This window comes from Nomascus leucogenys, chromosome 15, assembly GCF_006542625.1.
Source record: "Nomascus leucogenys isolate Asia chromosome 15, Asia_NLE_v1, whole genome shotgun sequence".
Lineage (NCBI taxonomy): Eukaryota > Metazoa > Chordata > Mammalia > Primates > Hylobatidae > Nomascus > Nomascus leucogenys.
This window is the reverse complement of record NC_044395.1, coordinates 33720766-33747577: the sequence shown is the minus strand read 5'-3', so window position 1 is coordinate 33747577 and position 26812 is coordinate 33720766. Positions and strand designations below refer to the sequence as shown.

Sequence of the window (26812 nt, the reverse complement as noted above, 5' to 3'; positions counted from 1 at the left end):
ATTGATTTAAAGAGTCCTATTTGGTAGCATATTCCTTTTTTTTTTTTTTTTTTTTTTTTTAAGAAATGAAGCTTTCATGGACCTTTTCAAGGAGAACTACAAACCACTGCTCAAGAAATCAGAGAGGACATAAACAAATGGAAAAACATTTCACGCTCATGGATAGAAAGAATCAATATCGTGAAAATGGCCATACTGCCCAAAGTAATTTATACATTCAATGTTATCCCCATCAAGCTACCATTGACTTTCTTCACAGAATTGGAAAAAGCTACTTTAAACTTCATAGGGAACCAAAAAAGAGCCCACATAGCCAAGACAATCCTAAGCAAAAAGAACAAAGCTGGAGGCATCACACTACCTGACTTCAAACTATACTATAAGGCTATAGTAACCAAAACAGCATGGCACTGGTACCAAAACGGATATATAGACCAATGGAACAGAAAAGGGACCTCAGAAATAATGCCACACATATACAACCATCTGATCTTTGACAAACTTGACACAAACAAGCAATGGGGAAAGATTCCCTATTTAATAAATGGTGTTGGGAAAACTGGTTAGCCATAAGCAGAAAACTGAAACTGGATCCCTTCCTAACACCTTATACAAAAATTAACTCAAGATGGATTAAAGACTTAAATGTAAGACTGCAAACCATAAAAATCCTAGAAGAAAACCTAGGCAACACTATTCAGGAGATAGGCGTAGGCAGAGACTTCATGTTCAAAACACCAAATGCAATGGCAACAAAAGCCAAAATTGACAAATGGGATCTAATTAAACTAAAGAACTTCTGCACAGCAAAAGAAACTATCATCAGAGGGAACAGGCAACCTACAGAATGGAAGAAAATTTTTGCAATCTATCCATCTGACAAAGGGCTAATATCCAGAATCTACAAGGAACTTAAACAAATTTACAAGGAAAAAACAACCTCATAAAGTGGGCAAAGGATATGAACAGACACTTCTCAAAAAATAAAAGACATTTATGCAGCCAACAGACATGAAAAAATGCTCATCATCACTAGTCATTAGAGAAATGCAAATCAAAATCACAATAAGATACCATCTCATGGCAGTTAGAATGGCAATCATTTAAAAAGTCAGGAAACAACAGATGCTGGAGAGGATGTGCAGAAATAGGAAAGCTTTTACACCATTGGTGGGAGTGTAAATTAGTGCAACCATTGTGGAAGACAGTGTAGCGATTCCTCAAGGATCTAGAACTAGAATTACCATTTGACCCAGCAATCCCGTTACTGGGTATATATCCAAAGGATTATAAATCATTCTACTATAAAGACATATGCACACATATGTTTACTGAAGCACTATTCACAATAGCAAAGACTTGGAACCAAGCCAAATGTCCATCAATGACAGAATGGATTAAGCAAATGTGGCATGTATACACCATGGAATACTATGCAGCCACAAAAAAGAATGAGTTCACGTTTTTTGCAGGGACATGGATGAAGCTGGAAACCATCGTCAGCAAGCTAACACAAGAACAGAAAACCAAACACCGCATAGTCTCACTCGTAAGTGGGAGTTGAGCAATGAGAACACATGGACACAGGAAGAGGAACATTATATACCTGGGCCTGTCAGGGGATGGGGGACTAGGGGAGAGATAGCATTAGGAGAAATACCTAATGTAGGTGATGGGTTGATGGGTGCAGCAAACCATGGTGGCATGTGTATATCTATGTAACAAAACTGCACGTTCTGCACATGTACCCCAGAACTTAAAGTATAAGTAAAAAAAGGAAATTAAGTTCTTCATGTCATCATTCTAAATAATGTGTTCTTTTTTCTTCCCTTCAATTCTCTTAAATTGAATCATTTCTGACCGTGAATCAGCTTTTCATCTATCTTTCCTGAAGCTGTTCTGCTCCTCTTTCTAAATAAAACAATCTCTTTGGAACTCTTCCAAATGCCCTAATTATTCACATATCTTCTAACTTATAAAATATGAAATTGTATGAAGTACCTAGTTATACCTGACATCCATAATAACATAGTTAGCTAACCAGTAAGCATTTAGAGAATGTAAGGAACTACATATTATATGCAAAATTTTAAAAAGAAACCACAATCATTTGACCTCACATACTACTGAGAAAGGAGTTTAAGACAGCTACATAAAAAACATTTAAAAATTACAAAACTATTTGTCAACAAAGTTGTTCACGTCCTTGTGCTACTCTGATGCAGGATTGTAACAGTTATATACATGCAAATGGTTAATTCCTTCCCTCATATCTATGAAGTTTAGTTTTTTCTTCCTGATTATAGAAATCCTAAATTTATCCATGTTCAACTTCATTATTTCTTCAAATTCTGTTTAGGCATATCAAGTGACTTAAGATTCTGTTATAACTTTCTAGAATCTCCCCAGTCTCACTTGAAACTGGCTTTGTGAAAAAAAAAAAAAAGAAAAAGGTAGAACTATATGGATAATTAATTAACATTTTCCTAAATGTTATTTAAGTCTAGGCACCAAAATATGTAAGATTTGAGCCGGTCAGGCACGGTGGCTCACGCCTATAATCCCAGCACTTTGGGAGGCTGAGGCAGGCAGATCACTTAAGGTCAGTAGTTTGAGACCAGCCTAGCCAACACAGTGAAATCCCGTCTCTACTAAAAATAAAAAAATTAGCTGGGCTTGGTGGTGGGCACCTGTAATCCCAGCTACTCTGGAGGCTGAGGCAGGAGAATCACGTGAACCTGGGAGGCAGAGGTTGCAGTGAGCAGAGATTGTGCCATTACACTCCTGGGCGACAGAGTGAGACTCCGTCTATAAAAAAAAAAAAAAAAAAAAAAAAAAAAAAAATTGAGCCTAGGCAAGGTGGTTTATACCTGAAACTCCAGCACTTTGGGAGGACTGCTTAAGGCCAGGAATTCCAGACCAGCCTGCAACAAAGCAAGGCCTTGTCTATTAAGAAAATATCTGGAGGTTGAGGTGGGAGTATCACCTGAGTCCAGGAGTTCAAGGCTGCAGTGAGCTATGATCATGCCACTGCACTCCAGCCTGTCTCTAAATAATAATAAATTTTAAAAGTAAAAAATATTTTTAAACGACTTGACTAAATAAGATTTTTAACTCTTTTCAATAAATCTCTCAATCAGTTGCTAGTATCATCTCGTGCTTCAAACACAGTGCCCAGTGGTGTGCTTTAGTGAAAGCGGTTTAATTTTTGGAGTCTGCCAGAACTGGGTTTGGTTACCAGCTCCATTACTAACTGGCTGGGTATCTTTAGGAAAGTTAACTTCCATCCTTGTTTTAATTCTTATATCTGAAAAAAGGAGATGGTAGTAACTTCTCAAACAGCTCTTAGTTGAAAATTAAGGGAGATACAAGCATATCGTATCTTATTGTGCTTTGCTTAATTGTACTTCACAAATATTGTATGTTTTACAAATTCAGGGATTGTGGCAGCCCTGCAACCAGCAAGACTACAGGCATCATTTTTCCAACAGCACGTGTTCACATCCTGTCTCTGTCATGTTTTAGTAATTCTCAAAATATTTCAAACTTTTTCATTATCATCTCTGTTATGGTGATCTATGATCAGAGATCTTTGATGTTATTACTGTAATTGTTTTTGAGTGCCACAAACCTTGCCCATATAAGACAATAAACTGATAAATGTGTGTGTTCAGACTGCTCCACCAATTGGCATTCTGTCCTTGTCTCTTTCCTCATGATTTCCTATTTCCTGTGTCACAATAATATTGAAATCAGGCCAGTTAACAACCCTACAATGGCCTCTAAATGTTCAAGTGAAAGGAAGCGTTGCATATGTCTCACCTTAAATTACAAGCTAGAAAGATTAAGCTTCATGAGGGAGGAATGTCAAAAGCCAAGACAGGGCAAAAGCTAGGCCTCTTGCACCAGTTAGCCAAGTTGTAAATGCAAAGGAAAAGTTCTTGAAGGAAGTTAAAAAGTGCTACTCCAGTGAACACATGAACGATAAGAAAGCAAAAAAACAAAACAAAAAAAGCCTTATAGCTGATATGGAGAAACGCTTAATGGTCTGGATAGAGGATCACGCCAGCCACAATATTCCCTCAAGCCAAACCTAATCCAGAGCAAGGCCATAACTCTCTTCAGTTCTATGAAGGGTGAGAGAGGGATGAAGGCTGTAAAAGAAAAGTTTGAAAGTAGCAGAAGCTGGATTATGAGGTTTAAGGAAAGAAGCCATTCCCATAACATAAAAGTACAAGGTGAAGCAGCAAGTGCTGATGTAGAAGCTGCAGCAAGTTATCCAAAAGATCTAGCTAAGACCAGGGATGAAGGTAGCTACACTAAACAACAGATTTTCAATGTAGACAAAATAGCCTTCTCTTGGAAAAAGATGCCATTTAGAACTTTCAGAGCTAGATAGGAGAAGTCAATACCTGGCTTCAAAGCTTCAAAGGAAAGGCTGACTCTCTTGTTAGGGGCTAATGAAGCTGGTCATTTGAAGTTAAAGCCAATCCTCATTTATCATTCTGAAATTCCTAAGGCCCTTAAGAATTATGCTAAATCTACTCTGCCTGTGTTCTAGAAATGGAACAACAAAGCCTGAGTGACAGCACATCTATTTACAGCATGGTCCACTAACTACTTTAAGCCCACTGTTGAGACCTACTGCTCAGAAAAAAAAAAATTCCCATGAGCTCTGATGGAAATGTACAAGAAGGTTAATGTATTTATGCCTGCTAACACAACATCCATTCCGCAGTCCATGGATCACTGAGTAATTCTGACTTTCAAGCCTTATGATTTAAGAAACTCATTTTATTAGGCTACAGCTGCTATAGATTGTGATTCCTCTGATGAATCTGGGCAAAGTATATTGAACACCTTTTAGAAAGTGTTCATCATTTTAGATGTCATTAAGAAAATTTGTGTTTAATGGGAGAAAGTCAAAGCATCAGCATTAACAGCAGTTTGGAAGAAGTTGATTCAAACCCTTTTAGATGACTTTGAGGGATTCAAGACTTCATGGAGGAAGTAACTGCATATGTGGTAGGAATAGGAAAAGAACTGGAATTAGGAGTGGAGCCCAAAGATGTGACTGAATTGCTAAAATCTCATAAAATTTGAACGCATGAGGGGTTTTGTCTCATGGATGAGCAAAGAAAGTGGTTTCTTGAGATTCAATCTGCTCCTGGTGAAGATGCTGTGAGCATTGTTGAAATGACAACAAAAGATTTAGGATTTAGGACATTATATAAATTTAGTTGATAATGCAGCAGCAGGTTTTGAGAAAACTGACTCCAATTTTTCAAAGTTCTACTGTGGGTAAAACACAGCATTGCATACTATGGAGAAATCTTTTGTGAAAGGAACAGTCTATGGATATGGTAAACTTCACTGTTGTCTTACTTAAAGAAACTGCCACAGACACCCCAACCTCCAGCAATCACTACCTTGATAAGTCAATGACCATTCACATCAAGGCAAGACCCTCTACCAGCAAAAAGATTACAACTTGCTTAAGGCTCATATGATCATTAGCAATTTTAGCAATAAAGTATTTTCAATCAGGGTATGTACATTGTTTAGACATAATGCTATTGCACACTTAACAGACTGCAGTGTAGTGTAAACATAACTTTTTTAGATACGAGAAAGCAAAAAATTTGTGTGACTTGCTTTATTGCAATATTTGCTTTATTGTAGTTGTCTGGAACAGAACCTGAGATCTCTCTAACATATGCCTATAACAAATACATACAATGTGTCTACTATAGTGCCTGGTATATAGTAAGGACACAACAAGTGGAAGTCTCCAACCTCCCTCCCTAGCCTCTCACATTTTTTAGAATTCTTCCTAGAGAAGGGAGCATTCTTGGTAGGGGCCACAGCCTGCCTGCCTTCTATATTTCAGCTTCACTGCTTCAGGGAATGAAAAGTAGTGTTTTCTCAGCAAAAGACTGAAGGCCCCCAGATCTCAATCAACAAGTATTTTAAATAATCTTAGGTCTGATCTCCCTGGCATGACCTTCTGCCTCTATTCCCCATTGCTTCTAGAGTTAACGTTCTCAAAAACAAAGCCAACCATGTCACCTCTCAGCTTTGTATCTGGCTCCCCTCTGAGCCAAGTAGAACTTTAAGAAACAGCCAAACAGCTAGCTGAAATGCCATTTCTGGGTCCCTTGTCTTAGATATTTTGACTTGGCTTACCTGGGGCGAGGTGCAGAAATCATCTCAAACCAGTACCCAGGTGATTCTGAGGCAGATAGCTTGAAGACCGAAAGAACACTGGCTTACCAGACAAAATCCAAAGTAGATCAGGAGCCAACTTTGGGATGTGTTGGTTTGAGATATTCAGTCTGGAGTTCAGGGGAAAGCTCTGGGCTGGAGATAGAAATTTGGGAGTAACTGGATTATGGGTGGTTTATCCACAGTTTTGAGACTGGATTAGATAACCAAGGAAGTAAGTATATAATAACCAAGGAAGTAAGTATATAAACAGAAGGGAAGAGGACCAAATACTCAGCACTGGACCCTCTCATATTAACAGCTAAAGGAGAAGAACAGTTTGAAGGGGAGCTAGTGAGGAAAATCAAGAGAGGGTCGTGTCCTGAAAACCAAGCGAATAAAGTATTTCCAGGAAGGTGGAGTGATCAATTGTCAAATGCTACCAATAAGTCAAGTGACATGGGACTGACAATTGCCCGTAAGATTTAGCAACATGGTAACCTTGACAAGAGAAGTTTTGGTGGAGTGACAGAGGTCAAAAACTGATTGGGTTAGGTTTAAGAGTGAATGGGAGAAGAAAATCTGTTAGAAGAGTTTTGCTGTAAAAGAAGAAAAATGATTGGTGGCTGAAGAGTAAGTGAAATCAACAAAAGTATTTTGTTTATATTTTATGGGAAAAGGAAGAGCATATTTGTAGGCTGACAGGAATGATCCCGTAGAGAAGGGGAAAAATGATTTAAATGTTGGGGGAGAATTGGTAGAGCCTGTCCTTGAGTCAGCAGGAGTAATCTGGATCTAGTGGTCAAGGAGAGAGGGCTGGACTTGAGAACTGCAGTTCTCTGGTAACAGAAGAAAAATGGGATTATAGTTCGGATGCCACTTCTGTCCATACAGATGGTGGTAGCAATTTCAGAAAGTTTTTTTCCGAAAATTAGGAAGCAAGGTTGTTAGCTGAAAGTGAGGACAGGGGAGTGCTGGCAGGCTGAGAAGAGAAGATGGAAGACAGCCATCCAGAAGCCATGGAGAATGAGGGGACTGTCTGCAGGACAGATTATCTAGTCATAATATTCACTTTCAATTCCACATACCAGTTACGAAAAGCTTCTTTTACCCCAGAAATTCAGCTGGCAAGTATCTACTCTCCTGATGTCAATCAATTTTCATTACAAATACTTAGGACAAAGCGACACTAGGTAATGAACAAGAGGTAACGTTAACAAATAAGAGAGAAGGTTCTGTGGGCTCCAATTTCAGCTCTACCATTTTATTTACTATTTATCTGCGGAAGTGATTTAAAATCTTTGTGTTTAATATAACACATTTAGCCAAGTTCCTGACATATGTGTTCAATAAATGCCACTATTATGAAATGTGTTCTGACCCTAACCACTGAAATTTTTTGGAAGATTTTTTAGCAAGTTAGAAAATCTTATTTCAAAGTGTTTATGTGTGAAACTATAAAATTTTGATCTCTTATAATATCTTCACAACAAAATCAAATAACAGTGGAATCATCCCCAAAGACTTGTTTTCAAAATGCTATCTACAAAACAACAGTGTCTTTCAAACAGAAGTTACCTCCTTTTTTCTATCATGAACATTATCTTTAACTTGAAGGGGCAGATTAACTGTACCTTCTGCTAAATATCTTTTTTTTTTCGAGACAGAGTCTTGCACTGTCGCCCAGGCTGGAGTGCAGTGGCGTGATCTCTGCTCACTGCAAGCTCCACCTCCCGGGTTCATGCCATTCTCCTGCCTCATCCTCCTGAGTAGCTGGGACTACAGGCACCCGCCACCACGCCTGGCTATTTTTTTTTTTTTTTTGTATTTTTAGTAGAGACGGGGTTTCTTTCACCGTGTTAGCCAGGATGGTCACGATCTCCTGACCTCGTGATCTGCCCACCTCGGCCTTCCAGAGTGCTGGGATTACAGGCATGAGCCATTGCACCCGGCCTATATATCTTCTAAGTATCATACTACTGAGACACTTGTCATCATAGGAAAGGTCAGCAATCTGAAATGCATATCCTTTTATAAAGAACAATGTAAACAGCAAAAATTTACTTAAGGTTTGGGAGGTAGCTGGAGGTAATTAAAACATGAAATAGTAAACAATTCCAAGTTTGCTATCAGGCACCACCAGCCTAGGGATTTATGGATTGTTACCTGCAACAGGGAAATTCTCAAAGGCAATGACTCTCCTTGAGCCCTTGCTTCCTACCCAGTTGTTCAGCCCTTTCTATTTCCTACTCCTTGCCCCAGCTGCTAGCCTACAATTCCCTAATTTCTATTAAAATAGTACATAGAGAGGTTCAGTTCTTCACACTTTCATCCCCCTGCCCCCAATCCAAAGTGGCCTCTGGATGGGCCTTTGCACAAAGAAACACTCACTGAAGTACTCTGCTTAAAAAAGATAAACCATTGTGGTCTCCACTGTTAATCACAAAAAAGTTGCCACAAACTTTCAAATTACAATAATTTTTAAAATTTCATATTTTTCATCTAATACTTAGTCAGGATTCAGCCTTTCTCCTTCCATACCCCGCATTTAAACACCAGGGTTAGATCTCCCTATCCTATACTTCCACAATTCTCAGCTCACACCTCTCATAGATATTACCAGACTGCATTTCTGCGATGTGTTTACGTGCCTTTCTCCTAAGTTATGAATTTGGCTCATCCATTTTTGAGTCTCAATATTTAACATAAATCCAGGCACAAAACGGCATTATTTTTGGTATGAGTTAATAAATAAGCAGACGACTAAATGAAGTGACAAACCAGAACATCTCAATTTTCAGAAGTTATTTAGTGCACAAAAAATTATATTATTTCAATATCATGCTCAGGACATTATGTAGAATATAATACAAACAATTTGAAATTAAACTACTTCTCAGAATCTGTGTTATCAGTTTCCTAGCCATTCTCTCTGACTTCAAGCTATCTAATCTCTGTTCAAATACATTCTGCATGGTGCTTTGAGGATAATCCTCCCTAAATACTACTTTCAACACCACTCCTTTACTGAGTAAAATGATCATGTACTTCCTTTTTCTGAAGGTGACTTCCCCCACCCCCATAATTCTCTTGTGTCGCTTTCATCACCCTTCTCAATTGGTTCCAATCTACCCATTGAACCTGTTCCTCTCTCCACAACCCTGGCTGAGGTCCTTAGCGCACCATCCCCAGACTGTTTTCCTTGTCCCTTACCTTTCTGACGTTAATCCTTCCAATATATTGCTGATATACTAATTTTCCTAAATATTAAAATATGCCACTACACTGCCCAAAAATATTTAGGGGCTTCTCACTCTTTACTCAATTAATTATAAACACCCCATTGTGTCATTCCACATTTTCTTGACCTTCTGTTTTATAATAATCCTCACCATTCCTTTAAAGCAGTGGTAAGCTAACTTTCTTGGGGTGGGGATAAGGGGTCACTGATCTCTTTCAAAAGCTCATGAAAAGAATTATCCTAGAAAAAAACACAAATAATTTATATATAATCATAAGGGATTCTGACCATATTCCATGCTTTAGCCAAATTGTCCTTCTGCTCAGTCTGTAGCTTTTGTTTATAAAAGCCATTACAATTCTTGCTATCAAAAATTTCATGCATTCTCAGCAGCCCATCTACCATGCTACCCTTTCCATAAAAACATATTTTGGTCTCCCTAGTTAAATATGATCTTTTTCCCCTTGAAATCAAAAACACATTTGGTTTATATATTGTCTATATTATACTTGAATATGGGATAAACTCCATGATTGAACGAAAACTATATGAAGTTAGGTAATATGGCTTATTTATCTTTTATACCTCCCTGCAGAACCCAGCATGGTAGTAATAATTTATTAAAAATGATAAGAATAGGCTGGGCACTGTTACTCACACCTGTAATCCCAGCCCTTTGGGACACCAAGGTGGGAGGATCGCTTCAAGTCAGGAGTTCAAGAGCAACCTGGCCAACATGGTGAAACCCCATCTCTACTAAAACTATAAAAATTAGTGTGTGTGGTGGTACACGCCTGTAATCTCAGCTACTCTGGAGGCTGAGGCAGGAGAATCGCTTGAACCCAGGAGGCACAGTGCAGTGAGCTGAGATTGTGCCACTGCACTTCAGCCTGGGCAACAGAGTGGGACTCCATCTCAAAAAAAAAGAAAAGAATAAATGATAAGAATTGTTTATAAAAATTTTCAGGGCTGCTACATTGCAAAAAGCCAGCAGGCACCACTCTCAACATAGTCTATAAATCATTTCTGAGTACATGTCCAAAATCTCTTAGCTGAAATGTATTGGGCCAATTGTGTTTCAAAATTCAAAATTGTTTGTATTTTAGAAAGATAAAATAGAGCAACACTTAATAAAACATTATATTTATGCAGCAAAATGTATGAATATTTACATAGACTACAAGATGTCCTCATGTGATTTCAGATCAGATTTTGCTGCCAAACAAATTCACGTCAGGTTAGGTATTGTTGACAAGTGACTACAAAAAAATTTTTGTTTGCAGTGCTTTTTTGAATACTGAGATTGTGTGGGAGGAATTCTGGGCCTGTGTCCATTCTTGGCTCCATTTAGTCAGGAAGGATTCCTTAATTCATGATATAGAGTAACCTCAAGCTTTTGCTTCAATATTCTTCAAGTTTCATTCTTTGTGAGTCTCTTTCAACATTCTAGGGTACCTGAAGGTGAAAAGTGGCGCATATGATCACTAGACAGCATTAGGGCAGCAGAGGCTAGCTGAGACTAGGCGGCGCCAGTGTGGAGGAAAGTCAGGCACCAAGTTGGTGTGTAATTGCAGCCCCTTCAGTGAATACTTGCTTAAAGAACGAAGCTGGGTGCGGTGGCTCACGCTTGTAATCCCAACACTTTGGGAGGCCGAGGTGGGCGGATCACCTGAGGTCAGGAGTTCGAGACCAGCCTGGCCAACATGGTGAAACCCTGTCTCTACTAAAAATAAAAAAAATTAGCTGGGCATGGTGGTGGGTGCCTGTAATCCCAGCTACTTGGGAGGCTGAGGCAGGAGAATCACTTGAACCAGGGAGGCACAGGTTGCAGTGAGCTGAGGACAAACCACTGCACTCCAGGCTGGGTGACAGAGCTAGAGCTAGATTCTATCTCAAAAAAAAAAAAAAAAGAACAAAACCAAAACGTGTCATCAGAAATCGGAAGTCTCTCATCCTGACAGTAAACACTTAGTTATTTTCTTTTAGATAGCTCTCTATACCTAGCAAGATCAAATGGGTACAATTTTTTACCCAGAATGATATTGTTCCTTGCTCTTTCATAAAATCAAATATTTTAGAGACTTCTTCACATCTGTAGTATAGACAGCTAACTCACTCTTTTCGTTGCAAGGGTATACCACAATTTGCTACTCTCTTTTTAACAGACATTTGGGCTGTATTGTTTCTCAGTATTATAAATAATGTAATACTGCAATAAACATCCACCTAAAGGTATTCTAGAGTTCTGTAAGGATAAGTTTCTAGAAGTAGAATTGTTGGGCCAAAGTAATGCATATTTTAATTGACAATACCAAACTATCTTCAGATTCTCCAATGGTCATTATTTGTTATTCATTATTATTCCAGTAATCAAATTGCTGAAATTCCCATTATTATTTTACTCAGTAATGCTTATTAGTGAGTTGAGCCTTTTTCATACTTCTATGGGCTGTATTTTGTGAACTGTCTTAATATTTCTTGTTCATTTTTCTTTTTTTTGTCTTTTTCTGGATTTATAAGAATATTTTGTATATGGGTAATAATTTCCTTTTGACTTACATGTATGTTACAGTTTCCTAATTTGTTGTTGTCTTTTGACTTTATGAATTTTTTGCCTTATATAAGAAATTTGAGATTATATAGCAAATGGAGCAAATTTGTTTTTGAATTCTGGATTTTATATCAAATTTAGAAAGTTTTCCATCCCAAGATTATAAATACATACCTCCATCATCTTTCCATACCTTTAGGTTTCTTTTCTTTAAATTAAAAAAAAAATTAAGTTGTTGACCCACCTGAAATTTTTCTTGTGTATAATAAGCCAGGAGTCACAATATTATTATATTAAAAAAAAAACTATCAAAAATAAATGTTTCTTAATTACTGTCTCTGTTTTTAAAGGCTTTGAATAAATCTTACTAGCTCAATAAACTACCTTTTCTAACTACTGCAGACAAATATCTGCCAGTACTACTATTATTTGGGGTAAGTTAATTAACTTCTGAGTCTTTGCTTACATATGAAGTGGAAATGGTAAATTCTACTTTTTAGGACTGTTGTGAAGAATAGAAATATTAAATATAAAGCATTTAGCATGGTTTCTATTACATATAGGCAATCAGTAATGACAACTCTAGGTACTTTCCTCTCTAGTTCACTCATAGCACCCTAAGTCTGCAACACACAATTTAATCAAACACTAAATTGCAGTGTTGTCTGTTAATCACTCACTCCCACACACACACTGCAGCCTCCTTGAAATCAAAGACTGTATCTTTTGCTGCAAAGGAATATCCAGTGCAAGTTAAGGGCATTGACTCCAGGAGTGGAGTTCTGCTCTACTGTTGACTAACTGAACGAATCTTATCTGTAAAATGAGGAAAACAGAACCTGTCTCATTGGTTTATTGCAAGAGTTAAATGAGTTAGTAAACAAAGAGACATTAGAAGAGTACCTGAATTTAGTAAACACTCAATAAATGATAACCATTATTTTTACCCTTTAATTTTTATATTTCCTACAAATGCTACAGCATTGTTTTGAGCTCACGGTCCATACTCACTACATGTGTATTCAATCTCATAAATAAATCACTTGGTCATAGAAGAGCAAATAGCATGAAAAGTATTTGCATTTTTTTTCCTAAAGAAATAATGATTACTAGTAAATACTATGCTTTAAGAAAAAAGTTATGATTCCTTAAAATGTCATATAAAGTACATAACACAAGACGCTGTAGTAGCAGTTAAAAATAAAGCTCAAAACCTGTTAATTTTTAAAAATTGAGCATGAAAGTGTACTTGTTTTGTAGGAGTTAAAATAAAAAGGAAAACACAATAGGCTATTTACATATCACTTATTAGAAAGCATAACATCTCATTAGAGGAGAAAAAAATGTCTTGATGATAAACTACATGAAGTATGCATTATATAGTTAATTCCATGAGGGCCGTCTAGCCACAAGAAAGATATTGTGTTCATCAGCCAGTCCTCAAATTAGGTAGATAGGGAAGATATATAGAGTATGTGACTTTCTGATGTTCTTAAATGGCGTGGAGTTTAAAAACCAAGGTGTAAACCAGCAGTCCTCAACCTTTTTGGTACCAGGGACCAGTTTTGTGGAAGACAATTTTTCCACAGATGGTATGGGACGGTTTCCGGATGAAATTGTTCTACCACAGATCATCAGGTATTAGATTCTTATAAGAAGTGCGCAACCTAGATCCCTTACATGCACAATTCACAATAGGGTTCTCACTCTTATGAGAATCTAAGGCTGCTGCTGATGTGACAGGAGGCGGAGCTCAGTCTGTAATTCTTGCTTGCCCACTGCTCACCTCCTGCTGTGTGGCCCACTTCCTAACAGGCCACGGACCCACACCACACCATGGACTGGCTGTGGTACCAGTCCACATCCTAGGGGTTGGAAATCCCTTGTGTAAATGATTAGTGTGCCTATTTTTGAGTGTCTAAGTGTCAATAATTTCAATCAATCCTTTAAAGAAGTGACTGATAAAAGATTCCCTGGAGTTACTTTGTTTTTTTCTGACGAAAGCAAAAGCTCTATAACTCAGATGTGATTTTCGGCTGATAATGTGGCTATGCTATTAGAAGAGTGAGCAGTTGGACTTTAAATCTTGATCACAAATGGTCATCTTGTCTTTGCACAAATGCCAAAAAGATACCAGCAAATAGAGCCAAAAAACTTTTTAGGAGTCACTCGAATAAACACTTGATTGAGATCTAAGGGTTTCCTGTTATAAAGGAGTGTTTTTTAAAAAAAGGTTGGCTGAGAATCCTTTGTCCCAATAAAAATCTCAAGTGGAAATATAAACCAAATAAAGAAATACAGAGCTGTTCTGAGCAGAAGAAGGAACTTGACTGAGTTAAGGAGCACAATTTGAAAACCAGTCTCCTATAAGAGATCATGTATTTATCTGAAAAAGTATGAAGTAATTAATATTTGCTCAAATACAAAACAGTCTAGGAAAACAGCACAGAAGCGGGAATTTAAGACACAGAAGTTAGAGTCAGACCTCCTGAATAGTAGAAACCTCTCTTTATACCCATCTGTAAAATATAGATACTAACAGAACCTCCACCTCATAGGACTCTTACAAGGATTAATTGAGCTAATCCAGTCAAGCAGTTAAAACAGTGCCTGGGTTATAGTGAAGGCAACTTAAGTGACTATTAAATGAATAAGCCTCTTGCACAACATCAAGATATGTTAGTAGAATAAATTGCCATCCTTCTTCATGTGTCTAACTGAATACTATGGTGTGTTGGCCATGGCTCTGGCATAACTTGTATCAAGGTATTCTCATGTTCACTAGTTGTACCACGGGTTTGTTCTGTTTTGTTTTCTTCTTCTTAGTTTTGTGCATGTCAAAGACAGGGTCTGCATACATTTTCATCTTCAGTCCCAGCACAAGCAACTTTTAAACGTAGGATTAATACATGTATCTGAAGTGAATAAATTAGTGAATCAAATCATCTTAGCAGCAGGTAGAAAGCTAATCATCTGGTTCATTTAGAACTGTATCAAAATACTTTCATATATTCTGGAAAGAGATGCAAGACATGTACCAAACGAGAAATGTACAAAAAGGGTTTACTCAAGTAATACTGTAATTAGTAATTCCTAAATATAATGATTTTTCATATTATGAAACATTAAGCAGCGGTTAACAAGTTAGAACTACATATATGAACAATAGAGCTTCGAGTCATTTTTGTACCAAAATAACATGAATGATGCATAAATTATGATATATAATACCATTTATATATTAACACACCCCAGAAAACATATTCCACACACACATACACATGGGAAAAACTGAGGTAGAGGTATAGAAGAATGGTAGGCAAGGGAACAGATTAGAGGTACTGATCAAAGAGGACTTAAGCCTTATTGATAACATTTTCATTTTTTAAAGGAGATGGATTGTTGTGTTACTTGAGTAATTAAAGTACAACGATTCAGTGTCCAGAACAGGAGCAGTTATTAGCACTAGCATGCATGGCTAATACCACTGCTTCTCCTCTGGCTCTTGTAGTGGTATTAAGGTACATATTCTGAGAGAGTATTAAAAATTTGGGAGCTCTAAATAACCAAATATGAACAGATGACACCAAACACTATCTTTTTAACCATTTCTTTTTCAGTACTGTAGAAGTTTATTTCAATGAACCATAATGTAAAGTGGTGCTTAAAACCAGTCTATCATTATCCATGCTAAATATTAAACTGAGAGACCTCAGCTTGAAAAGAAATTGGATACAGAGTTTTGAAATAAAGTCTAGTGAATTACTACATATTTATTTTTAGGGTAATGTGAAAGCTGCTATAGGGTAGACTCTATTGGAGATTAAATGAATATAAATAAGATTATTGGCAAAATATCTTCTCAGAGCCCAAATATTATTCGAATTCAAATAGATTATAGTGGAAGAGATTGCTGGATAATCTGTGCACTACAAAAGATGGAGAAAGCATTACAGAGCTCTAAATATAGAACAAATAAATCACAGAAGTTGCTAATGAAAAATTGGATGTTCAATCTTTCTCTTTCTGATGCTGTATCAAGGAGAACTATGCTACCAAACCAGTTTTCATTACTAGCCTATGACACCAAGTATACCCAACTTTTGAAAGAAACACTTTATTCATAAAAGTATTTCATTTCTGTCTAGTTTCCTCTGTAGTCTTTTTATTGTGATGTCTAGGTCTGAAAAACTTTCCCCATTATCTGACAGAGGGGTCAATTCTCTAGTTGTCCAAACATTGCATAAATGAATCACTTACCACATGCGCAATTAGTCATGTGTACACAAATAGGTAAAATGTCTCTCTCCACCACTACACTATAAACTTTAGTCAACAGCCAGCAAGGTCTCTCTTGTTTTACTGCGGTTTCACCAGTACCTAACATAGTGCCTGGCACATGGCAGGTACTCAATAAATATATGAACTAATGTAATTAAGGTAATTACTTCATGAACAATTAATATATGAATAAAAGAATGAGGATAGGCTGGGCACGGTGGCTCACGCCTGTAATCCCAGCACTTTGGGAGGCCGAGGCGGGCGGATCACGAGGTCAGGAGATCGAGACCATGGTGAAACCCCGTCTCTACTAAAAAATACAAAAAATTAGCCGGGTGTGGTGGCAGGCACCCGCAGTCCGAGCTACTCAGGAGGCAGAGGCAGGAGAATGGCGTGAACCCGGGAGGCGGAGCTTGCAGTGAGCCGAGATTGCACCACTGCACTCCAGCCTGGGCGACAGAGCGAGATTCCATCTCAAAAAAAAAAAAAGTGAGGATAATATTGCAATACAATTGAAAATCCTTCAATACCTACTTAGCTTAGTGTCTTCTAAGTAATACATTTCAACTGTATTATAACATGTGTTTAATGATATTACATCAAATGTATTCACAACAAATGCTGTCACTGAGTAAAGCATCCAAAGAATAAAAGTGTGGCATTATCAGTTATGATGACTGGATCATGTAGCAGTTATTTACTGGATGCCTAATGTATTCCTACCACTGGGCTGGTTACTGTGTACTGGCAAAGATAAGCCATTGAGAAATAGTCCTTTCCTTCATCACACCAGGTTAGTAGTCTGCATTTGTAGCACTAGCAGGTCATTATTACTTCCTCTCTTTCGAAGGCATTAAGTCAATTCCTGACCCTTTCTTTTTTTTTTTTTTTTTTTTGAGACGGAGTCTCCTCTGTCGCCCAGGCTGGAGTGCAGTGGCGCAATCTCGGCTCACTGCAAGCTCCGCCTCCCGGGTTCACGCCATTCTCCTGCCTCAGCCGCTCCGAGTAGCTGGGACTACAGGCGCCCGCCACCACGCCCGGCTAGTTTTTTTGTATTTTTAGTAGAGACGGGGTTTCACCGTGGTCTCGATCTCCTGACCTCGTGATCCGCCCGCCTCGGCCTCCCAAAGTGCTGGGATTACAAGCGTGAGCCACCGCGCCCGGCCAATTCCTGACCCTTTCATGGTTCACTCCAAACCTACAAGTCTTGGTAAAGGAATGCAATGGGCTATCCAACCAACTGGTTTTTGGCCAATACTATATCTTAAACAGTTCAATTAGCTTAAAAGAAATAATCTTTCCCAAATGCTTTCTCTCATTTCCTGAGTGGTATCTTATTTCTTTATCTCTTCTCTCTTCTGTCTCATATCCAGGGAAACCCAGTCATCCAGAATGACTTTATAGGCTTTATCACCTCTCCCACTCCTAACATGGGAGGGAGGTGAAGAAACTGGCTGTTGGCTCCTGCTTATGTCTTCTTATTGCTGCCCTAAATGTGAAGTTAATATGATCCATCCTTTTATATCACACACTTCTCATTACCCCTGCTCTTGTATTCTCCTTTAGGATTCACTGTTACCTTCCTAGATGTTTCATCACTTGGCTCACATCTTTTCTTCTAACCCTCTATTGTTTTTCTTTGACTGCATTTCCTATTACGAGAAAGGAAGCACAGTGGTCGAGGGCAGGGATTCTCGATTCTTACCACCTGGATTTGAATCCTGACTTTACCATTTCCTAAGTGTATTAAGACAGCTTAACATCTACAGGTCTTAGTTTCCTCATTTGTAAAGTGGGAGTAATAATAATAATACCAACATTATAACAACTAAATAAGACCTGCAAAGCACTGAAATAGTCACTGGCACAGAGAAAGCATTTTATAATGCCATCATTTTCATTATCATCCTTGGCAACATTAGTATCCATATTGTTGCCTCTTTAAACTTCTGGCCATATTGGCAACCACACATAGTGCCACCTTGAACCAGCTCATCATGCAGCATTGCTTTATTGAAGATTTTGAACCTGATATAAGTCCTTCTACTTATCTTTCTCATTCCTGAAAACTCCCAGAACTTCTCTCTATTCTTTTACCTTAAATTACTGATTCTCCAAATTCACCCAAACACTAGCAATCTAGTTTCTCAACCTTTAACTCTCTCAATTTCCTAATGTGAACACTCAATGCTTAGTCAGTGTAATCTTAATTTCTTCACTCTTCTTTGACTGTATACACTTAACGCTCTCCTCAATGCCTAGAGAGCTTATTTGTCCTTTACTAATCAAATGTTCATATCTTCCATGAAGCCTTCTTCAAGAATATACATATTCTAGCCCATAACCACCTCGTTCTGTCCAAATACAAAAACTCACAAACCATACAGATCTCATATACATTACAGAATTGCTTACTTGGGCATTTACTGAGAATCTTTATTTAGATGTTTTATGTGCATATGTTACCTCCCTAACTGTATTACAAATTCCTTGAAAGTAAAAATGTCAATGGAAACTGATAATATGTCAGGCCTTCTTTTACATACAAGTATCAGTTCATTTAATCTTTATAGCAACCCTAAGAAATAGCCACTGTCATCCTCATTTTATCTCAAGGCAGAGAAAAGTGAAGTCAGGGAAAGGATATCTTTGGCATAAATTGCTGAATGAAGGAACTTACTAATGTAGTTCATAATCTTGTTCTAGTTTCATGAATGATTTATCTGCATCAATCTTAAGCAACTCTTTGTAATTATTGCCAAATAAAGGTGTTTCACTTCTAGTACTCAAGACTACAGGACCATGCCAACAGCCGGAGTCCAACAAATGCTTTCTAAAAGTACATTTGGAAAGACTTCCTCTACAGTTTTGGATGCTATTCTAACAAAATGATGAGAAAGTATTTGTATTTTAGTTAGGGTGCTCTTTGTTCTACATATGCACTTTATGAAATAACTTCTGTGAATCAAACAGAGTTTATATATCTACTTTTGCATATCGTCTCTGATTTACAAGCGCTGCAATGTAAAAATATTTAACCTATGTTTACTAACAATCAGCTACTGACTAGTTTTGTGACCTTTGGAAACTCATATTTATGTCTTTGAGATTTGCTTATCTTTCAAAAGGAGGAGCTGGGGTAGGACAAATTGGCCTTCAGAGGATTCTAAGGGAGTCATTCACTTATAAAATTATACTATCCTTAGAAGACTTTAAGAATAGAGGAAGTCATATTAATGCAGAAGGGAATGTTTAAGAAACCAGAACCAAAGTCAGATAAAAATGGTAACTCCAATTACCCATTGGAAAACTGACTTTTCCACACAAAGAACTTCCAACTGTAGCTGTAAATAAATTATGTCAATGGGTAAGAGCCACTCTCAGTTGCCCTATTTTCTCAAGTACCACTTTTAACACTGCCTCGATTAGTTTAAAATGCAATCAAACCCCCTAAAGCTGAATATGTTCAACATCAGCAAAATACATTTATCTTTTGTGAGAAAAAATCATGTTCTAAAAATACACAAAGCAAATATTTGTTATGAAGAACTCCTCTGAAAGCTCCCTTAAAGTGAAATTTCCTATTACCTGCTTTTCTGCTTGTAAGGAGAGGGCTCTTGAAACAAACAAACAAACAAAAAACCTCAGAACAGGAAACAAAAAGCCAACATTCAGATCTTTGGTTCCTTGTCTAGGTGTGATCTCAGCACTACAGAGGGAATCCTAAGCTTCATTTTACATAGTTACACAATAATTTTATTGCTGGTATTAAAATATGAAATCTTTCAATGTATTTTTATCTTCAAATGTAAAGATGTTTGGCTGCTTAGAGTTTAGGTAGAAAGAAATTCAAAAATATTTTCTTTGAAAGTTAAAATCTGAAACACACTATGCAAGTAAATCTGAAATCATTAAGCATGTAAGTTCAATGAGTTTAAAAACATAAAAGTTTTACTTAAAGCAAAATACTTCTTTAGAAATTATGTTACTGTGATGTCCAGATTTTTTATTTTAAACTGTTCAATCCTGTCCTCTTATACACTTACAAAAACATACTGAAAACAGAATTCAAAAATTTGTTTAGAATTACTATTTTGTAAATATTACATATTCATGTAGTCAAAAGACAGTATCATGTAGAAAACTAACTGCATCATATATATGTTGTGATATATGTTCGTGTATGTACAAATACTTATACGCATACATGTACATGTCAACTACCATTTTTCTCTTAATCAAAATTTTAAAGTACTGCATACATATATATCTACATAATAGATATATAAAAGTATTATTAGAACAAAGCTGTTTCCTGAAAGCTAAGCAGTTAAGGAACAATAGTAGCACTGTCCTCAAGATTTTTATGTCTTATGTCTAATACTGAAAGTGTTAGTCAAAGAATATGCAATTATAGTACCCAACCACATTCAATTTTGAGTATCATAAATAAAAACATATTGTTAAATGTCATCATATATTTTAAATTATATGGAAATATCACTATTTCTTAGAAGAAACAAGGAATAATTGAAATCTATACAATATTAGATGGTCTCCATTTACAATTAAACCAGTAATAAAGGATCAGGGGAAAGGAGCCTACCTTCCATTGCTCTTTTAAAGAAGACCTTACAGCTCCCACAGGTAAGGACACCATAATGACAGCCTGAAGCTTCATCCCCACAGATTAAACAAATCTTCTGAGGTAATGACTCGAAGCTGTATTGTGGGCTCTGGCTGGCTTCTGAATCCGGCCTTGAAATGCAAAACAAAGTACTCCATTTATCTTTAAGTGCACAACTATCTAATACTAAAGGTTTCTTAAACCAGTATTAACAGGGTGAAAGGACATTTTAAAAACAGAACTGTATATATACACTTGAAAGACATGCAAACTAAACTTGGTAATAGACTACCCGTAACTGGATTCACCACACTTGGAAATGATTAGCCATTCATCAGTAGCACTAATATAAAAGAACAATAATTAGTGTATAATATTGTGTTCTAGAAAGCTAAAGTCGGTTAAAAATAAATCTTTCTACAAAACTCTTTATATAGAAACAATTTAGTCTTTGACAAATGAAATGTTATGTCCTTCCTGTCTGTACGCTGGGTCAAAACAAATATGGTTTGGCTTTAAAAGTTCGATGGTACTTTGCAATGTTTTGGTTTTGAGTTTTTAAAACACAACCCTGTAATCATTGCTTAAACAGGTATGTTTGTCATTTTAAAGTATTGTCCAATACACTGACACTGTTTTGCCTATTCACAACATAGGATTCCAAACAGAGCATTCTTTTTTTTACATTCCATTACTTCAGTATGCAAATTAGTGTTTTTTAAACCTGTATATAAAAAAAAGTAGTGAATCGAAGCAATAATTAGAAAACGGTGCAATGCAGTGACAGGTGTTTAAATCCACAGTTTAAACATCTCCCACGTGAACTTAATTTTAATCTTGAGATTCTTAAGAAAACTGAGCCATTAAAGTGTTCAAATCCCTAAGATGGTGCTGCTTTCGGTTCTGGCCGGCCACCTCTCAAGTCCCACCCCTCCCGGGGGAACGGTGCCTTAACTCCTCTCCAAGACAGGCACTCCTGGTAAACGTCCTTCTTCTAAGAAAGAAGCATTTCATAAAGCCCCCAACTCGCCGCGCACTTTCTGCCCCACTGGGCTACAGCGGACCTAGTGTGACGCTGCACGTTTTAAATCAGGGTTGGTTCTGCTTCGGAATCTGGAAGATTAGGAAAGTTAAAAAAAAAAAAAAACACAGCTTTCAGGGAGGCACGCCCCCAAAATAGTATATTCTGCGCCCACCTTCGTGTCCCCAAAAGAGTGAGGAGAGGAGGGAAGAAGAAGGGAGGCAACTGCCCGTGTGCTGTGTCCCGCTGCCCACCCCCTCCGGCCGCCCGGGGGAGCGCAGCAGTGCGCCGGGGCTGGGGCTGGGGGTTGGCGGCCTCCGCCAACGGAACCGCTACTCCCGGAGGCGCTGGGCGCGCCCAGTCCCGGGCCCTCACCTCAGGTAGTTGAGATAGGGCGGGTAGACCTGCGGCAGGCCCTCCTTGAGCACGGCGGCCTGGTAGCCGAGCTGCGGGAGCCCGTTGAGGCCGAGTGCAGGGTAGAGCGCGGGGGCCGCCCCGGCGGCGGAGGCAGAGGCGGAGGTGGAGGGCAGGCCGTCCCGCGGAAGCAGGCAGCCGCCCGCGCCCGGCGCCTTGGAGGGCGGCGGCGCGAACGGGCCCTGCTGGGGCGGCGCGCCCTCCGCTTTGTACAGGATGCACTCCAGCGTCGACCCCGAGGAGGACGCCGACGAGACTGAGGCACTGGCGGGTGCCGCTGTCACCGCCGCTTCCCCGGGTCTGGATGGGGGCGCTCGCGGCGGCAGCGGGGGCGGTGGCCCCAACGGGAAATCCGGGAAGGTGGCGGGGTTGGCACCGGCCACCAGGTAAGAACGCGGGGTGCGCGCGGAGGCCTCCGCGCCTTCCTCCTCCTCCTTGATCTTTAGAGCGGGCGGCTGGAAGTCGCCATAGAGAGGGTACGCGTCGTCCTTGGGCTCGGCGTCGGGCGGGTACGCGCAGTCGGGAAAGTCGCCGACAGCGACCGGGGTGGACGAGGCAGAGGGTGAACTCCGCGGCGGGGCAAAGGCGCTGGCGGCCCCGGCCCCGCCGTCGTAGTTCTCGTCTTCCAGCAGCTGCCGAGTGCGGGCAGCCAATAAGGCGTGATTGAGAGGCAGGATAGGCACGTGGATGAAATCCATCACCGTGGTGGCCAACGGGGAGCGCCCGGGCGCCATGGGCGCGTCCTGCTCCACCAGGGCGACCCTAGGCGCTGAGAAGCGGGAATCTTCCTTGGGGACCAGGGCGACGCCTCCTGCGGCCGCCCCCGGCGGGACAGCCGCAGCTCCTCCTCCAGCCGCCGCGCCACCCAGAGCCCGAGGTTTGCCCTTCAGAAGCGGACCCGCAGAGTCCTCCGACTCGGAGCCATCCTCCTCCTCAACCTCCACCGCAGCGGGCTGCGGAGACGGCTTCACTGGGGCCCCGGACCAATGAGGGCTCCCAGAGGCCGGGAGCAGCAGCTGCCGGGATGGTGACAGGCCCTGGGGCAGCACCTTATGGGCAGCTGCCGTCCCGGAGCTGTCTCCAGCCTTGCCCCCGGACCGGCTCATGAGCGGGGACAACACCCCCTGGGTGGCGGGGGCAGCTGGTGGATCTTCGGGAAGTTCGGGGCCAAACAGGCACCAAGAGCTGGTGACCTCGCAGGCGGGAGGGCTGGGTTGGCTCTGCCTGGGACCTGTGGGCGCCAACAGAGTGTCCAAGACACTGTCCAGCAGTCCGCTCTCCTTTTCTGGGGGACTAGAACTGCTGCCTCCAGCACCTCTTGTAGCTTCAGCTCTGGAATATGCGCCCTCCACGTCCGACAGCGACTGCTGGTCCTGCGTCTTTTCGTAGGAGGGGTCCTGTCCCTGGCAGGGCCGAGGGAAGAGTAGCCCGTCCAGGGAGATAGGTATGGCCGAAACTTCGGGCAAGGTGTCCGAGGTCTGGCTCCCCGGGAACTGACCTGCGCCTGGGCGACACAGCAGTGGGGATCCGACCTCGGGGGAGGGCGGGCCGCCCGCCACGTGGGGAGCCCGGGGACCCTTTGCCTTCAGCTCAGTCATGACGACCTGGACTCCCCTTTTCTCCTCCCCCGTCTCCAGGGAGGAGGGAAAAGGGAAGGAGGAGGGGGTTTCGGGAATATAGGGGCAGAGGGAGGAGAAAGTGGGTGTTGAATGTGGCTAGACCGGAGGGATCTCCACCTCCTGGGTCGGGGGCGGGGGAGGGCGGCGCTGGTCAGCTCCTGCCCTTGGCCTCCATCCTGTCGTCAGGGGAACGGTGGCTGTCGTTTGTCCCAGCGAGCGGCAAGTGGGGAGCGTAAGAAAAAGTAGTAATTGTAGGGATCTCGTCTCCTAACTGGGAGAGTTCTCCAAGAGAGTTCTCCAACTTCTGTCCGAGGACTGGAGACGCAGAGTACTCACAAGTCCGGCACTTGAGTGGCTGCGGCTGCGACGGCAATTTAGTGACACGCGGCTCCTTTATCTCACGACTTTTTCTCTGGCATCAAACTCGTGCATGCTGTGAAGCTCTCAATCCCTCGCTGAGTTCCACTGCCCCTCTCACTAAAACCCTGGGGCTAGTCGGACCTCTCGGTACAGCCCATTCCCAGGAAGGGTTGGGCTTCTGCTGGCTCCCTACTGCGGGCGACAGTCATCTCCGAAGATCTCAGTTCCCAGCAGTGCTGGAGCAGTAGCCGCCTCGGGTTGTAGATTTCACTCAAATGACAAGTGAAGCCAGTTCTCATTGAGAATGCCACCCACACGCGCAAATACACCAAGGCTTACCCCGATTAGTGACAGCTGTGGACTGGCCAGACAGCTTTCTAACAACGCCTCCTCGTCTAGGGAGGCCCCGCCCAAAGCCCCTCCCTACCCCAATTAGGGGTAGGATCTGAAACTGTGGAGTTGGCATTTCCACCCGTATTCTGAATGCCACTCTCAATAGCAGGTTCTTTGGGATGGAACCTCATAAGCATATTACATTTTGTTTTGAAAATTAAGAATTATGCCCTATCTAATTGGAAGAATGAATAGATTCTATCAGAAGCAGAATTTTTGTCACCATTTTAAGATTTCAGTTTTGTAAAGATTTAACACAGAGGAAGACATTTGGCTACATTGTCTTTTAAAATAATAAATGTATCAAGGATGATTCTAAATACTTTAAGAGATTCTCTCCCTTATGAGTTCCATAAAAGTGAATGCTTTCAAGTTTCTCCTGCAACCAACATGTCCTGCTCCTCTTGAGTATCCGCAGCGTGACAAAGAAATTTGGGAGTGGGAGATGGTAACACCTCTGTTGGAAGTTTGGATGTTGTGTGCCATACTTCGATTTGTCTTAAGGAATGTGTTCCAATTTTTAGTAAATAACACTTTAAGGAAAGTTTCCTTTAGCTCCAGCTTATACCCTATGCTACATCATAAGATCCTCAGTAGAGATGTTGAACAGTACTTTTTCCCCTAAATATTCTTAGTCTGAAAAGTAATTATCTTTGAGCTCATAAAATGGATCCCCTCTAAATTCATGAAGTCAATAGAGAAAGGGAAGAATATTGCAATATATATTTTAGATACACAGTCATAAACTATATTTGACCCAAGACCATTGGGTATTTTAACATCATCTTAAATATACCTTGTTCAAAACAGAGTGAATGATTTGCAAATTTTCTTATAGGACCTCAAGGTCTAGCTGTGCTAATGACTCATAGTTTATCTCAACCATGTATAAAGAATACAGAAGAAGACTCCAGGAGGTGGAGGAGCCACTAGAGTTAAGGAGCCTGGACCCCTCGATCATCTGCGGAGGGGCTACATGAGTGAGAAACAAACCTTTGTCATGTTAGGTCACTAGGATTTGGAGTTGATTGTTCTAGCAAGTAGTTTACTCTGATTAATTTTAGATATGTGGGAGTTAGGCAGATAGAGGAAAGGTAAAGAGAATTCCAGAAAGCAGGTATAGTATATTCACAGGGCTTCAAATAGCAGGATATAATATGGCAACTGCAAGGGGACCATTATGAATAGAGCAGGAGCAAGTGTGGGCACAGAAGTATATAAGACTAGAGAAGTAAGTTAATTTATTAATATAGTTATTGTTGTCTTCAGGCTTTCTCTTTCCAGCCTATCTTAAAACAGTTACCATGCTTTATTGAGGTATAATTCCAATATCATACAGCTCACTCAGAGTATCAATTCATTGATTTTTCATGTACTCAGAGTTGTGCAACCATCACCACTGTTAATTTTGTAACATGAGTATGACTCTAAAATCTCAATACCCACCAGCAGTTACTCCACATTTCTGCCTAAATCTCCCAGCAGCCACTAATAACGCTTTTTGTACCTGTGATTTGGCTATTTTGGATCAAGGTTCATCCGTGTTCCACATGAATCAGTACTTCACTCCTTCACTCCTTTTTATTGACAAATAATATTTCATTGTATGGATAAACCACATTTTATTTACCCATCTCTATCAGTTGTTGGACATTTGGGTTGTTCACACCTTTTGGCTACCATGAAAAATCCTGCTAATGAACATTCATGTACAAGTTTTTGTGCAGCATATATTTTTCTTTCTCCTGGGTATGTGCGTAGGAGTGGAATTGCTGGGTCATATGGTAACTCAAGATGTAGTCTTTGGAGTAACTGCCAGACTATGGTTCAAATGATTGTACTTCTTACATTTCCACCAGCAGTGTATAAGTGTCCTAGTTTCTTCACATCTTTGACAACACTTTTTATCTGTCTTTTTTGTTATAGCCCCCCAAGTGTGTGAAGTGGTATCTCACTGATTTATTTATATTTTCCTGATGGCTAATGCCACACAGTGTAGAGAATTTGTAAAATCAGGACAGCATTGCCAGGTAGTCGTCTAAGCCTTTTACCTGTGTTAACTGTAATCCTTCAACAGTCTCACAAAATAGGTACTGTTATC

At 40.1% G+C, this 26812-nt stretch overlaps 1 protein-coding gene across 6 annotated transcripts in view; it reads right to left on the bottom strand.

Annotated features, from left to right (window-relative positions):
• PGR (progesterone receptor) overlaps positions 1-25385 on the bottom strand; it is a 94633-nt gene extending 69248 nt beyond the window's left edge. For 4 of the 6 annotated variants that reach the window (XR_004033597.1, XR_004033599.1, XR_004033598.1 and 1 more), the window contains exons 1-2: positions 22301-23937; positions 20884-21035 (exon numbers count right to left, since the gene is read on the bottom strand). Coding sequence is in view for 3 of the 6 variants with exons in the window: in XM_030828909.1 (XP_030684769.1) it covers positions 20884-21035; positions 22301-23937 (1789 nt within the window). In the remaining 3 variants the exon portion in view is untranslated. Of the gene's footprint in view, positions 1-20883; positions 21036-22300 lie in introns of all 6 variants that reach the window. The other 2 variants (XM_030828908.1, XM_030828911.1) reach the window with 2 other exon arrangements.
• Between the last annotated feature and the right edge of the window lie 1427 nt (positions 25386-26812).